This window comes from Lissotriton vulgaris, chromosome 6, assembly GCF_964263255.1.
Source record: "Lissotriton vulgaris chromosome 6, aLisVul1.2, whole genome shotgun sequence".
Taxonomy (NCBI): Eukaryota; Metazoa; Chordata; class Amphibia; order Caudata; family Salamandridae; genus Lissotriton; species Lissotriton vulgaris.
In genome coordinates, this window is record NC_141694.1 from 1531529581 (window position 1) to 1531544911 (window position 15331).

General features: G+C 43.7%; 1 protein-coding gene across 1 annotated transcript in view; it reads left to right on the top strand.

The window, feature by feature from the left end:
- ANKEF1 (ankyrin repeat and EF-hand domain containing 1) overlaps positions 1–15331 on the top strand; it is a 248431-nt gene that overhangs the window by 219596 nt on the left and 13504 nt on the right. Inside the window, exon 10 of the mRNA XM_086927711.1 lies at positions 11097–11219. Within this exon, the coding sequence (XP_086783837.1) occupies positions 11097–11219 (123 nt within the window). The remainder of the gene's footprint in view (positions 1–11096; positions 11220–15331) is intronic.

The window sequence follows — 15331 nt, forward strand, 5'->3', positions numbered from 1 at the left end:
TATTTCAATGTGGTGATTAAATAAAATCACATCCATTGGTGGAAAGACTTTATGGTGGTGCTTGACTTTGATCAAATACTTTAGATTAATTCTTTGCCTTGTTGTACATTTCCTGAATGTGTTCCACTGTGACATTTTCTCATTGTACCACTAGGAACTTGCATCATCTCTTCTTGATATGTATATTCTTGCTTGAATGCTGCATATTTATGAAGATATTAAGGCGTGTCACTTTGCTTAGATCCTGAGTGTTCTCAGGAGGGAAGTATTTACCCTCTATGTAGTCATCATCCTGATATTTAACATGTATTTCATTTTCCCTTTATGCGGGACTAAATGGTCCAACATCATCATCCTCATCATGTTAGATTCCTCCAAATCTAAGGTGACTTGGTGGTAAAGGTGACACTTTACTGGGTGATATATGTTCAGGTATTAACGGCATAGAAATACACTTTTCTAAAATCAGGATTATTTTTTGTGTCATCATTGATGTCGCAGACGATTTCCTAATGAACAACTTGACAGTCAGCAAGCAGGATGTTGCCGTTGTTAAAGAAGTTGCCGTTGATGGTGTTAAAGTTGTCACTGTCATTGTGGACAACTCCGTAGTCGTAGTCACTTTGGTGTCAACTGTGTTTTTAAAAACACCTGCTTTGGTAATGATAATGCCAAATAATACTATGATACCAGATGGTTATCGTCAATAATTTTACTGTCTTTGATTGTTTGCTCATCATCAACAATTCGGTCAACAATGGTTTTTTAAATGTAATCAGTCTTACTTGGTGGAGTGGTAGGCTCAGACCTGAATTTTAAAGAATTCTCCTCTTTGGAGTGCTTTGAAGATGGGCTTCTCTCTTCAGAAATTCTGTGACGACTCTTTGTTTAAGTCTTTTTAAGAAGCTCCTCAGTTTTGCGATGTTTTAATGAATGACCCTCTGATCTCCTTCTCCTGTGAGACTTTTTGGAGGATTCTGAGGTACTTTCAACTTTCTTCACTAGAGATCGATGTGTCTTTGGTCTTGAGCTTTTGAAGCCACGATAGTAGCCTTCCTTCTCTATACTTCAAATCTTCAAGGAGAAAGTGTGTCAGATTTTGCAGTCTTTAACTTTGTGTGAAGAATATGAGAAATATCTGCCTTCCTTTTGGGGATCTTCTGAATAAAGTCTTTCTTTCCACAGGAGCCTCAAAGCCTGAAAATGGCTCTTTTTTTAGGTGTCTGACATAATGATTTATCAGAATCTCTGTTGTCAGAGTTAGAGAGAAAAGAATCTCCAAATAATACTTGCTGTTGGATTTGAAGTCTTGATATTTAGCCTCTTTACTGAAGAAAATTGAGCAGAGCTCAAGGAGGCTTCCATCACAGGACATGCAGTTGAAAATCTGAAGTATAGTAGCCCATGAGAGGAGTTGTTAACAGGGTTCTGTAGCCTGATTGGCTGAAGTTTAGTTCTTTTTAAAGGATGTGAATTGGTTGGTAAATGTTATTTTACAGCCAGTTGGTTATATGTGTAGTACATTAATGCTTGATACCTATACAGTGGGACTCCCACTTCAACGACGGGAAAAGATTCAAGCATGTGAATCTATGAAACATCCAAACTGGCGAATATATAGTTTCTAACAATTATTTTGCTCTAGTTTACAGTTCTGAGGGGAACTACAATTTAAATGAATTATCAATATTCCATAGTCCAACTACAAGAGTATGTAAGCGTTATTTCTTGCTGCCTCAATGGACAGATTAACAGCCAGTTGCACAGATCGTCAGTAACCCCATACCGAATCTCTGATTGATCCCCAGTGATTAAAATTTGTAAAAGTGTTATGCCCAGTGTCATCTTCAAAGTTGTTCGCATTTGTATGCAACAAGTAGCGATGTTAAGGGCCTATTAATGCTAAGTTAGCAAAATCAAATATATCTTGCTCAATGTACAGCCAAAAAATGCTTGAAATTAATGTGTCTTATTCAATATTTTAAGGTTAGTTATATGTAAGATCTTCTTATTGTTTTGACATGGTGTAAGGAAATTGATCTACATATTTTTGAGCCAGATCCAACAGGCGGTCAAAAATTTGCCTCAATTAGCCGCTTGTATGCATGGACAGTCAGTTTTCTGCATTCAATGTGAATCATTTAAAGGTTGTGCTTATCATACTGATTCTTTCTATGAAGATTTCTGTAAGAGTGGAATTGTTTACAGTATCAAAAGCTGCTCACAGGTCTAGGACAATGAAGAGTTAGGTGTTGCCTTTACTAAGATTGCATAGGGCAACACTGACTATTTTCAGCATTACCATTTCAGTGCTGTATTAAGATCTGATACCAGATCCAAGTCATTGCCATCTACAATCTGTCTGAGCTTCGTGCCACAAAGTTTTCAAAGAACTTTGCAAGGAAGGATTTATTTGACACTGGGCTGGCTTTTATTCACCTCTTCTGGTTCTGCACCTTGCTTTTTCAGGAATAGACAGATCGGGTCTATTTTTAGACAATTCAGAACTACTGTTTGGGACAGAGAGTCATTAGTCAGGTTAGACTAGTAAGTACTCATATTTCTTCGAGAAAAGTGGAGGAGACTGACTCACAGAAATGAGTGCATGATTTGGTCTTGGTGATAGTATTTGACTGTTGGGGAACCAGCATTTAAAGATGACCAGGTATATTTGAATATTGAGTGTTTTTATTTAGTTTTTAAAAATATTTTTTTATTGCATTTTACCCCACAAGTCAGAGCAATCAAAGCATTATCACTTCATTTGTGCCCAATAATTATACAGACATTATCACATGCAATTCCCAAATTAAGAAGACACATAGAGGGATTAAAAAGGAAAAAAAACAAGAAAGGAAGGGAGTGTAAAGTTTGTAAAGAAACAAAAAGTGCACTAATTATATGCGATAAATGCTTAAGTCGGTTTGGTTCATGTAACAGCAAGGAGGAATAGTACAGCATACTGCATCCAGTGAAGTAGCAGCCAGATCCTCTCCACCTTTTTTACTGCTCTGCGTCCTTGGACCTTGGGGACTGCAATTTCACATTCATAAATCTGTTGGAGCATTGCCCAGGTTTCTGGTACTCTGGGTGGTGCTGAGTCCACCCAAGCCTTAGCAATACATAAGCGTGCATTTACTATGATGATTGAAATTTGAGATCTGAGATTGGAGTCCCCTTCGGGCTTTAGGCTGATTAGTATTTATTTACTATTTAAGCGTCAACTGTGTAGATATAAATTGGAATAGACTAACCCAGAAACCTTTTAGCCCCAGACACTCGAAAAACATATGCACTGAATCAGCCGCATACAGATGACACTTGGGACAATATGACTGTGACGAGTTTCTGAATAATGCCCACTTAGAACTACGCTCAGGCATATATTAAAGCATAAACACTGTCTTCATTTGCAGTAATTTGAGGCTAACAGATATTAGTGAGCGATCTAGTGTTTCAAAAGACTACTGTATTTCAGCATCCTTTACTACCATGACGCTATTTGTGCACTATCATCCTCGACACAAGACATATAATCCTGATACGTTGTACTTATGTTGTGCTTAGATGACTCCCTTAAAGGTTGATAGAGAGACACAAGGATTGCAGAGATCTCTTTCTCCTTATTGTATTCACGTTTATGAAGGAGATAGTCCTAAACATGGAGATATTTTAAAAAAGACAGCTGCAGAAGCCCAATTATTTCTTGAAGTGAAGTAAAAGACTGAGCCCCTGCGTATTGTATAACTGGCCCAGAATATGTAGGCCCATAGTCCCCCAGGCTTGCCCCTCACTATCATGGAATATATTAGGAAGTTATGTGTTTCCCCACAGTGGAATAAGAGAATGAACAGTTGGTAAAGAAAACTTAATGCAGATTTGCTCCTAACCCAAACCACATCCCTTATCACCTTGAATCTAACCCTCTTCAAATAGTTAGGGTCAACTAACTTTTGCATTGTATACCTAATATCTAACCCCAGCTAATTAATACTCAACTGCAATCGCCCCAGGTTTACTCCCAGTCAATTAACTTTGATTCCGACCCATTAAACGAAGCCCAAAAATATCATCTGAATTCCGTCAACTTGAATCCTCCCTGCTCATAATGAAGTTTCATTTACCTGAAAGCTCGTCTAGCCCTCCTGCACCCCCATATAAAACTACCAATTGCCCCCTCAAGTTGTTTCAGAATAAGTAGGGAACCCGCAGTGGCATAGAGCAAAATAGATAAAGAAATGTTGGTAAAAATATTAATTTTGGTATTGCATCGTCGCAGGATACTTAAGGGAAGCCAATGCCATTGCGGTAGATTAGTAATAACTATCTGTAAAAGCGGCTCATAAATAAGTGCAACAAAATTTTCCACCTGACTGTTTGGTTGTATACCAAGATAAGTGGCAGTATCCGTAATTCCCATTAAAGGGGTAGATGTTTTAAAAATGAGAATTATTTACGTTTGAGAGATTGAGCTTATTCCCTGAAAATGCACCACCTTTTTCTGCCTCAGCAGATATAAGATTGATGTCTATACATGGGTTAGTAGCATAAACTGCTATATCATCTGTGTATGCAGTTACTTTTGGCTCAGCGCCATTCAATCTAACTGGCTGTATGCCCTGGTTCATCACCAGGTGCTTTATATAAGGCTCTATATGCAAAGCAAACATCAGAGGGGAGAGTGGGCACCCCTGATGCATGCCCCTGAATAGAAGAACTTACAACCCGTCAGAATATTAGCCACAGAATTCTTATACAACATCTGCACTAATGCTGTATATCTATCACCAATTCCAAATGCCCCCATGGTCATCCAGAGTGACTCCCAGGTGACACAGTCAAATTACTTCTCAGCGTCCAGCATTATCAGGCCCATTCGGTCCTTAGTTTTGTTAGCAACATCAAGTGCTGCAATTGTTGTCCTAGTATGAGCCGCGGTGTCTCTACCAGGCACAAACCCATGTTGTGTAGAGACCAAATCATTCATAAGAGGGGCAAGGCGTGCAGCTAGGATTTTAGAGTAAATCTTTGTATCCACATTTATCAAAAATATGGGATCATATGACCCTCTATCTTCAGTTGGTTTGGCCAAGCCAGACTACAATATTAGTCACCCCCGTGAGACTGGGGCTTCTCCCCGCTGTAGATATAATTTATCAATTCTATAAGTTTGGGGGTGAGAATGTCCATAAAAAAATTATAGAATTCTAGAGGAATGGTTTCCTGTCCAGCAGCTTCTCCAGATGACAGTGCCAGATAGCTGCCTCAACCTCCCCTAGCCCAACACGCACTTTTAACATAGAGCTCTGCTGAGAATCTAGTCAAAGAATCCTACTTTCCCCAAGATAATTTACCAGAGTCTGCTGGTCAGTACTATCAGGCTTATTATAAACCTTTTGATAGAAAGCGACAAATTGCTCAGCTATTAATCATCCCCCAAAATGCACATAAAAATGCATGCCTTTGTATCAGCTATCTGATGCGCAAGGAGGCGTCCCACTTTTTCACCATATTCATATCGACAAGTCTTATACTTCTGATAGCTTGCCGCCGCATTCTCCATTACCCCCGGTTAAGCATTTGTCGCCTCTCATTTAGCTTAAGATGTACAGTCTGTTCGAAAGGGTGACGAGTAAGGATTGCCTGGGCATGTTCCAATTCTAAATTGGAGCATTCCTGTTGAGATTGAGCTAATTCCAGCTGCTCAACATTTATTCTGATTTAAATGAAACTGAAGTGTCACCCCCCCAGATATAGGCTTTCACGCAATCCCATTCAATAGCAACAGAAGCCGTCGCCGACTGGATGAGGAACAGCCGCCTTAAACTGAACTCAGACAAGACGGAAGTCCTCATCCTGGGATCATCACCCTCCGCCTGGGACGACTCCTGGTGGCCCCCGGCCCTGGGCACCGCTCCCAAACCAACGGACCACGCACGCAACCTGGGCTTCATCCTGGACTCCTCCCTGTCAATGACCAGACAAGTCAACGTCGTATCATCCTCATGCTTCAACACCCTGCGCATGCTCCGCAAGATCTTCAGATGGATCCCCACTGAAACCAGGAAGACCGTCACCCAGGCACTCGTCACCAGCCGACTGGACTACGGGAACACCCTCTACGCCGGAACCACAGCCAAACTTCAAAAAAGACTCCAACGCATCCAGAACGTCTCTGCACGACTCATCCTGGACATCCCTCGGCACAGCCACATCACCGGACACCTGAGAGACCTGCACTGGCTCCCCGTCAGTAAGAGAATCACGTTCAGACTCCTCACCCACGCACACAAGGCTCTCCACGACCTGGGCCCCAAGTACCTCAACGACCGCATGACCTTCTACACGCCCACCCGCCAGCTACCAGCTACCATCGACCAGCCACGCATTTGCCACCGTACCACGCATCCGCAGAGCCAACGCCGGAGGAAGATCCTTCTCCTACCTGGCAGCCAAGACTTGGAACTCCCTCCCCACCCACCTTCAGCGAACCCAAGACCATCTCTCCTTCAGGAAGCAGCTCAAGACCTGGCTGTTCGAGCAGTAACATACCCCTCTCCCCCAGCGCCTTGAGACCCTCCCGGGTGAGTAGCGCGCTCTACAAATGCCGTAATTGATTGATTGATTGAAGCGGTTCCCTTATTGATACATATGAATTCAACCTTCAATCCACTTTTTAAATGCTGATGATATTCAATATTGGCGAGTAAATATCTGAGAAATGACAATGAGCGTTGAACTCTTGACCCTACTTGCGGGATCTGCAGCGTCAATATTATGGCATTGTGATCAGATATAATCTTGGGACATATCTCAATATTTGCCCCTTTCAGCATCTGCCCTATTACCAGTATCATGTCAATTTGTGAATATTGCCTGGGGGGAGAGGTATAGTACGTGTAACCTGGAAATCAGGGACATAATATCCTCCATGCATCCTGTAGCCCATGTAGCTTCTTCAATTTCACAATCGAGGCCTGGGTTTTAGACATCTGAATGTTAGTGTGGCGATTAGTAGAGTCAATATTGTACATCATAACACAATTAAAATCTCCCATTATAATCAATTCCCCGGCCCAATCCAGCAATTCTATACTTAAAAAATCAAATATACCTGCTTCATCCATATAGGAGCCCTACACAGCACAAGTCGTATATTGCTCAGTATTGATCATCAACTGAGCTATAGCCCACCCCCCCTGCTGTCTGAGGAGGTTTTAATCATTCTAGCTACTAAGCCCTTAGACTTCATTACAGCCACACCACATATAGACTCTGTCTGGGATTAGATGCAATCATACCCTAATTTTTAATACCTGCTGATCTTTACACGCCATGTGGGTTTCTGTCATGCCCAAAAAATTTGGTTTATAAACTGCAAGTTCTTCTCGAACTAACTGCCTTTTGCGGGGTTGGTTTAACCCAGTGACATTCCATAACATCAATTTCGAACTAGACATTAAATAATTCTAGGATACACAAATCCTTCCTTGCCTTTGATAGTAGCCTCTCCCCCTAACATTGCATTACATTTGATGTGAAATTTCTGATTGATCTGACTTTTAAACCTCCACACCCTCTGAGTATCCAATAGTAATACCTCCCAATGATCCCCCATTCCCCCCATCAAAGACCTCCGCACCCCGTGCCTGGAAAAGGAATCACCTATCCCCTTTGCTGCCCGCTGATTTGGCATTTATCTGGGCGCACCACTCCTGGGAACCCCACCAACTCACATATTCGCCACTATAGAAGTTACTTCATAAGCCCACAGAAATATTTAACTGTTCACCCAAAGAGCTACCGTACATTACACTTCCTATTGAGAACCTAGCTTAAAGTCCTATCTACAAGACCGTAGCCCTAAAGCCATTGATTTAGAGATTTAGATACTTCCAGCTCTGAATGGAATATTTTGCTGGTGTCCCTCTTTGATAACTTTGAGACGAGCAGGCTCTTGCAGAAATACATGTGCCCTGACTGCCCTGAACGGATTGATTAGCTGGCGCATCTTCTAGTGCCGATCCATCGAGGCCTTACATAAGTCAGACCGGACAAAGATGGACATTGAGTCTAGTTTCAGAGGAGCAGCAAGGCGTGCTTTAAAGTAAATGGCCTGTCTCAACAGGAAATTACCAACAAAAATAATAATGTGGCTTGGTGCAGTAGGTGTGTCTGTACAGCTTGCTTTATAAATAACAGTAGTTTATGAGCCCGCTGAATCTGAGAGTCCATATCCCAATCTGATAACTCCGGGAGTGCCTTCTGTAATAAGTTGACCACAAATGTTCTGGTATCATTGCCCTCTCTCCCCTCAGGCACACCGAAAAGCCTTAAATTATTACATTGTTGTCTGTTTTCCAGATCTTCTATTTTACTCTGGAGAAGCGCCATTGACTCTCCTGCTCCTGAACTGTTTTAACAGTCACAGAACCAACTTCTTCCACACCTACCATTCATTGTTAAAGTTCAGTCATCTGAGACAGAGTGCGGCAACCTTGCTGGTGACTTCTGAGAGAACCTGGTACATTTCTGCATTGTCAGCCTTCACCTGTGAATAATGGTCCAAAACCTCTGTCCTCAGCATCTGAAGAAATTGAAGGATTGTTGACAGAGTAGGATATTTAGAGCATAAGGTATCAGCATAGTTAGCTTGGTCCGAAAAAGTAGGGTCAGTTCCAGCCACGCAATGCCAGGGGACACCCATGGAGTCTGCATTGTTGCCTAATCATGTGAGAGATATTTGAACCAGAGCCGGGGCTACTTCCATTTGAGATATGATCGTCCTCCCTGAGCAGTGATGATTGAGACTGTTAAACAGGGCCACTATCCAGACTTATGTCACGTTCTTTATCCTTTAAATAATTCAACTGTGTTAACATTCAAAGCCCCTAAATCTCCACATCTCTGATCAGGGGTCCCACAATTATGTAAAGAAGCAGTTTCCAAACTGTTACCAACCACTTCAGCTTGCTCAGCAATTTCTAATCGTACTAGAGATTGTAGTCTGCCAGTATGATTGTTTCCCATATGGCCATGCCACTGCAATATCAGCAATGGCTAAAGAATATGTGTGGTGCCAAATTCAGCAAGAGATAATGAAAACTCCTGGGAAGGTGCTAAAACGCTGATATCTGCAATCTTTTTGAAGCATTAAATACTATTGCAAGAAACATCTTGCCCCACCTCCAAGATAGTACCAGTTGCCAAATCCATGGAAGGCTCTTCATCAGTCATTCCCTTAGGGTTCTGAACCACATTCAAAAGAACTTCCACCATCGTAGAACCCGTTACATTCACTTTCCCCTTTCTGAAAGCCTGCAGCAGACCTGCCTCATTGCCAGACTGCAGCAATCTCAGTATGGATCACCCGACCCAGGAGTCCAATGTTTTGTACAGGTATCACCTCCTGGGCCATTTCCTCATCTGTAGTTGCAGCAGTTCGGCCCCTGCTTCCTCCCTGTTGCGCGGCTCCACGCTGTGGTGCCATGACAGGTTTTTGCTCTCTACTGGAGTGAGAGCAGCTCTGCCAGTGAGCCTCCTGCACTTGCAGCAGACAGCACGACAGAATAACACTGAGCTGACACCTCATTGAAAGCAGCCTTAGTCCTTGAGACACCACAGCCACCTCCGTTCAAAGGGTGTCAAGTCCTGGCCGAGTTTCACCTGGGTCTGCCAGCGGGACTGAAACCAACCCCGAATCAGGTAAGCTAGGTTGTATGGTGGGAGCCGTCTGAGTGAGTGCTCACCGCAGCAGGATCAGCCCGCCATCTTCCTTTCCATCAGAGTGGTTTGTATACTGATTGTACGTTGGCAAGGTGGGTCAGGAGTAGGTCTATCTTTTTCAGTTTCTCTTCAAAAAGGATGAACAACTGCTAGTAACTTTATTTAAACGTGTTAATGTTGATCTTTTGCAGTAGGGATTGCTGACTAGGAATTGCAAACACCTTTTTATGTTTATTTTCCTTGTTTTGTTTCTGCTCTTGCAGGTGGATTTAGCCTCAAACATATTTTTTATGAATATTTTCTTTCATTGTGTAATTTTGCAAGCTCATCCAATTACGAATTTTGCAACATGGATGATACCTGTTTCCATGGTCTTCTCTTTATTATCAGTCCTTTCAAAAAAGTATGTGGCATATTTAAAGATATGGTCTGAAACAAGTTCTTTGGTAGCACTTGTTCTAATAGGTTTATTCTTCAATTACACAAAACAAGGAGATAAATGTATATTAAACGTCTAAGCAAATAGGAATGAAAAGACGGAAGGAGTTCCAAATGCAATACAAAAGGTGAAAGAGTGAACACATTACAGAATTAATAATTCATTTAATAGTTGCTACAACATTTACGCCATTTCACAAATTTTCAATTAAACAAAGTTATATTATTGCCACAAGTGCCATTGGCGCCAGGGAAACATCCAGCTCTTCATCGTCATCATCATCATCATCATCATCATCATCTTGAAGTACTTACATGTAATCATGAAAATCACCTCGTAGTTCCTGCATAGACCTTGAGATGAGCCAATTTTCTATCAGTATTTATAACCTCTTTAAGGTAGACCAGTGTACAGAGCCATTCCTTCCTTATTGGCACCGCAAGACCTTCCACCTTCTTGCATTACTTCTTTTGGTTACAGATAGATCAAGAGATACAAATGTACCCACCAATTTAGAGATACTGTAAGAGAAGGACAACCCACAAAGTTCCTAAAACAGCACCACCACCCACAGTGGATAAAAGTGCAGCATATTTATAAATAGTTTTCAGCTTTAGGGAAGGTCTAGGAAAATGCTGAAGATCAACATTCCTTCCACACTTCAGACATTCATCCAGTACATTCTCAGTCAGTTTAATAAGTGTCCCAGGAGTCACTTGTGAAGTGCCAGAAGCTGATCATGTTTAATGTTAATTAAATATGGATTGAAGAGAGTTACCATCAGGCAACTGAATGTAAAAGTAAATCTGTCACTATGCATTTTCAAATACAAAATGAACAAATTTAGTAGTTTCCTCTATTTGGTAATTTATTTATTGTAAATAAGATAGCATGCTAGTTATTAATTCCTGCAACTCTCCTTTCACTGCAGCAACCTGTTGTACTGAGCCCACTGCCGCTTTCCAAGGAAAACCGGAAGAAAAGCGTGGCTTACTTAAGTGACGTGATAGTAGGAGCAGCCAATAAAGTAGACATTACCTTTGTTCCAAAAACGGTAAGTACTGTAAAAAAAGAAACGATTTTGTGGCAAATTAAGTGGATCTCATTGGATAAGGTATCAGTTACAAAAAGAACAGGTTACATAATTCATTCGCACCATTTCCCTGCTACTGTACACTCTTTAATTAATAATTTCATACCATCAACTGGGGTGAGTTCAAATTCCGAGTGGAATCCTGGATTGTAACAAGGTCAAACACAGGAAATCACCTGAAGCATATGGTGTTATTTCATATTATAAATGACAAACAGTTCACAGTGCTCCCAGTGACCACTTCCGCCATATGAGGTCACCACAACTCACAGTACACGGGCTTTGGCCCAGTCAGCACAGTGATACCGCCCACTGCAGCCCGCCTAGCATACAGGGTTGTTGCCTCACTACCTCACAGAGCTTTGGTCCCTTTCCTCAGGGTAGTATTCTTCCAGCAGCACATCCTAGCATATGGGTCAAACACCTCGCTATCACGCATGGGCTATGGTCCAATCAGTGCAGCACAACACATAGCTAACTTCACAGCGGCTCACAAATGGCATCCGGAGGGTCGCCAAATTTGTCCTGCACACGGGCAACGAGCTAATTGTTGCAGCAGTTATTTCCTCACACCTTGCACCAGGAGTCCACTTGGCAGGGCTCTCCACTGGATCTCATTCCCTCCAATGCTGTCCACTTCCTCACAGGGCACACATTCTTGGCCAGCAGGCAGGCACTGTAGCTCCAGGCTCCAGGGTAGGTGGGCTTGAATTCCCTGGGTGATGTCCCCTCACCCATTAGAGAGAGTAGCAGACCTTGACCTGGTCGCATGCAGAAGCCTTGCAGAGCTTCCCCTCCTCACAACGCCTACCAGGTTGCTTGCCAAATGACTGTTTTTCGGGTCTCAACCTCCCCTTCCTAAAGTCCATTTCCAGACACCAAATGTGATTTAGGGTCTGAGTTTTTAAAAGTTTTGGGGGATTCGGCTTCTTTTGAAGTGTTCACTCCTCTGCTCCATCTTCCTCTTTAAATCAATCTTTCACAGCAGGAATATCTCCAAAGTTGATAGTCCCACAATGCAGGCCATGGGAGCGACTAGAGTTCACATCTGGATGTCAGCTACAATTATATGTGCTTTAAAAGGGTAGCTGAGAGCCCTTGGGTCTATGCTTTATCATTCTCTTATCAGCCCCTATCTCCTTCCTGAGATGTGGCCAGGCCCCTCCCTTGTGAAGTGTACAGGGGAAGCCTGGTCCTCCCATCCCAAAGATGTGTCCCACCCAGCTTACAGGAATGCAGCAGTGCAAAATTGTGTGGGCAATCTCTCTACCTCCTCTCCATGTTTCACCATGCAGGCCTGGGTGTCCCAAAATTGAACCCAGGGCCCTCCATGTATTGTACTATTCAAAGGCACATATACAGTCAGTGCATGTATACAGAATGCATGCACTGAAAGTACTTTATCTTCCATGTATTGTACCATTCAGAGGCACAAATACATCCAGAATTAGCATTTAACATGCATGCTCTACCCAGCACTGTATCCTTTATGTATTGTACCACTCATAGGCACACATACACCTAGCATATGCATTTAACATAGATGCATTGTATCCTTCATGTATTGCACCACTCACAGGTACACATACACCCAGCGCATGCAATTATCCTGCACACACTACACGGCACTACATCCTTCAGGTACTGTATGTGAGAAGTTGGCCTGGTATATAATGCTCATTAATTCTAGTGATCACTTTGTACCATGCCAAGTAACCTTTATGATGATTGGTTGTAAGTCAACCTTGTAGACCAGTTATCCTAGTGGTAACGTGGACAAAGCAGTCTTAGGCTAAACTCTGAAAGGCATGTGAAGCCAGCTGTATTACCATACACAACCCCCTTGAATACCAAATGAAAGGGACACCACACAGATATATATTGAAAATATATATTGATTTATTAACTATAAAATCCCCTGGACTCTTTATGAGCACAGAAGCACAAGCGTTAAATCACAAGACAGTTTAAAATACACAAAAGTCGCACAATATGGATGAGCCCTAGGGGCCACCTAAACCATATACTAAGAAAGTGGTATAAGAGATACCAATCAGAAAGGGAACAGGCCTAGGGCCTTGGGAATCGCTGGAGCTATTCGAGACTAGCAGTGACTAAGTCGGGAAAGGCCCGCGGGACTCGGGTGCAGTGTTCAAAGTGCACGCACTTTCCAATGTAAAGTCTATGGTGCGTAAAAAGTACAAAGTTAGTTAGTTAGGAACCTTCCGAGTGACCTAGAACGCTGACACTTAAGACACAGGCCCTTGAGATGTGTACCAGTGTAGGAACACCGGCGGAGCTGAGTTACCTCACCCACAGGAAGCGGGTGCACAGGGTCGAAGTAGTGTCGGGTTTCGTCACGCTGGTCGATGGTGCTTGGAGCTGAAGATGCTGCAGGCGGCTCGTTGTGAAGAGTTCCGCTGGATCCAAGGGTGGATCTGAAGTTGTGAAGACCTGAAAGCAGAGGGGACAATGTTCAAAGTCACTAGCCAGTGACTAACGTGGAACCAGATTGGAACCAGGCGATGTCGGGTGCAAACAGGCGTTATCATGTAGCTTCTCTCTGCAGCCACGTGGACACCGGGGGTCGAGGACGTCCAGGAGTCGGTCACGAGCTGTCCCACGCAGGCTTCTCGCTGTTGGCAGTGTCGGCGACCTGATCGGAGCAAACAGGCCTTGGCTAATGCAAGCCACGCAGGAATCGAAAGATGCTTAACATTCGGACCAGAAAGGTCAGAGCGAGTGCTTCTTTTCACAGGAGCTTGGGCAAGTCTGGAGCAACCAGACCCGCAGTGTAGTTTGTCGGTTTCATCGCCAAGATGGCCGCTGACCACGTGGCTAGTGGCCGGGATGGCGCGTCGAGTGGCACAATGCAAAAGGGCCCCACGCAGATCGTGGATATGCTGGAGGGCTCTTCTTCGATGCAAGGGCTGCTCGGTGGTGGGGGTTCTCAGTCCCCAAAGCACAACATCGAGGATGCCTCAGATGCTGCGCAGTCAGCTTTTCGAGTGTCTTCCAAGATGTCCGGTCCCACGTCACTCGGTGCCTCCACTGGTCCCTTCTTTGCAGGGACTGTGGATCGGGCTCTGAAAAGTCTGGGAGTCTTGGTCTTGTCAGGCTCTGGGCTCGAGCTCCGGGGAGAGGCGGTGGCAAAGCAGACGTCGAGTTGCTGGTTGGTGCCTGTGTTCACAGGGTGGCCACTCCTAGGCCACAAGGGAGATTCTCTTCAGTCTTCTGAGCAGCAGAGTGTCGAAGTCCAGTCTTCTTCTTTGTTTAAAGTTGATTCAGGATGATCTGCTGTGCAATGGCACTGCTCCCACTCTTATTCCCAATCTGAGGGGTGGATCACCTACTAGGTCCCTCCTCTAGGAGGAACCAGGAAGGGGGGCGGTTACACCCCCTTTCCTTTGTCCAGCTCCTCGCCAGGCCTGGGTCTGGAAAGTCCCAGGACCGGTTTGGACTGGCCTATGCACGGGGACACCTTGTGTGCCCCGGGCATGTCTGATTCTATTCAGCCCTGTCCTACCCAATACACAAAACCCTGTCTGGGTGGTGCTCGCACCTCCCAAGGCAGGAAACTCTTTGTCCAGGCCACCATCTGCCGAGTTTCGGTCAGCAGCAGGAGGCCAGACTCGTGTCTGTGGTGGCAGCATCCATTTTGTGATGCTGAGGCTCTGGTTAACTTTAACCGGGGTTAAGGCTACACACATGTCGTGTCCCTCTAGGAGGGTGGAATGCTATCCCCGTCGACAGAACTGTCGAGGGGATAGTATTCCAATTCGTATGACACATTACTCGACATGTTTTGATAAAGCCAAACCAAAGATAGCATTTAACCGCGAGGATTATAATGCACTTAAGAGTATATGGTATGGCAATATCCCAGAACAGCTTAGGGAGTGGTTCCCGACAGCTGCAGACAGGCTCAGCTCATGCTAGAGCACCACCTCACATATTTCCAAGCACTCTGCCTCCAGGATTGATGAGGCCTTCCATAGGAGTGGCTGATAGGAACATATGTGTCCAGTTTAGGGTTAGATATAGGGATACTATATCTAAGTAAGAAGCGATTA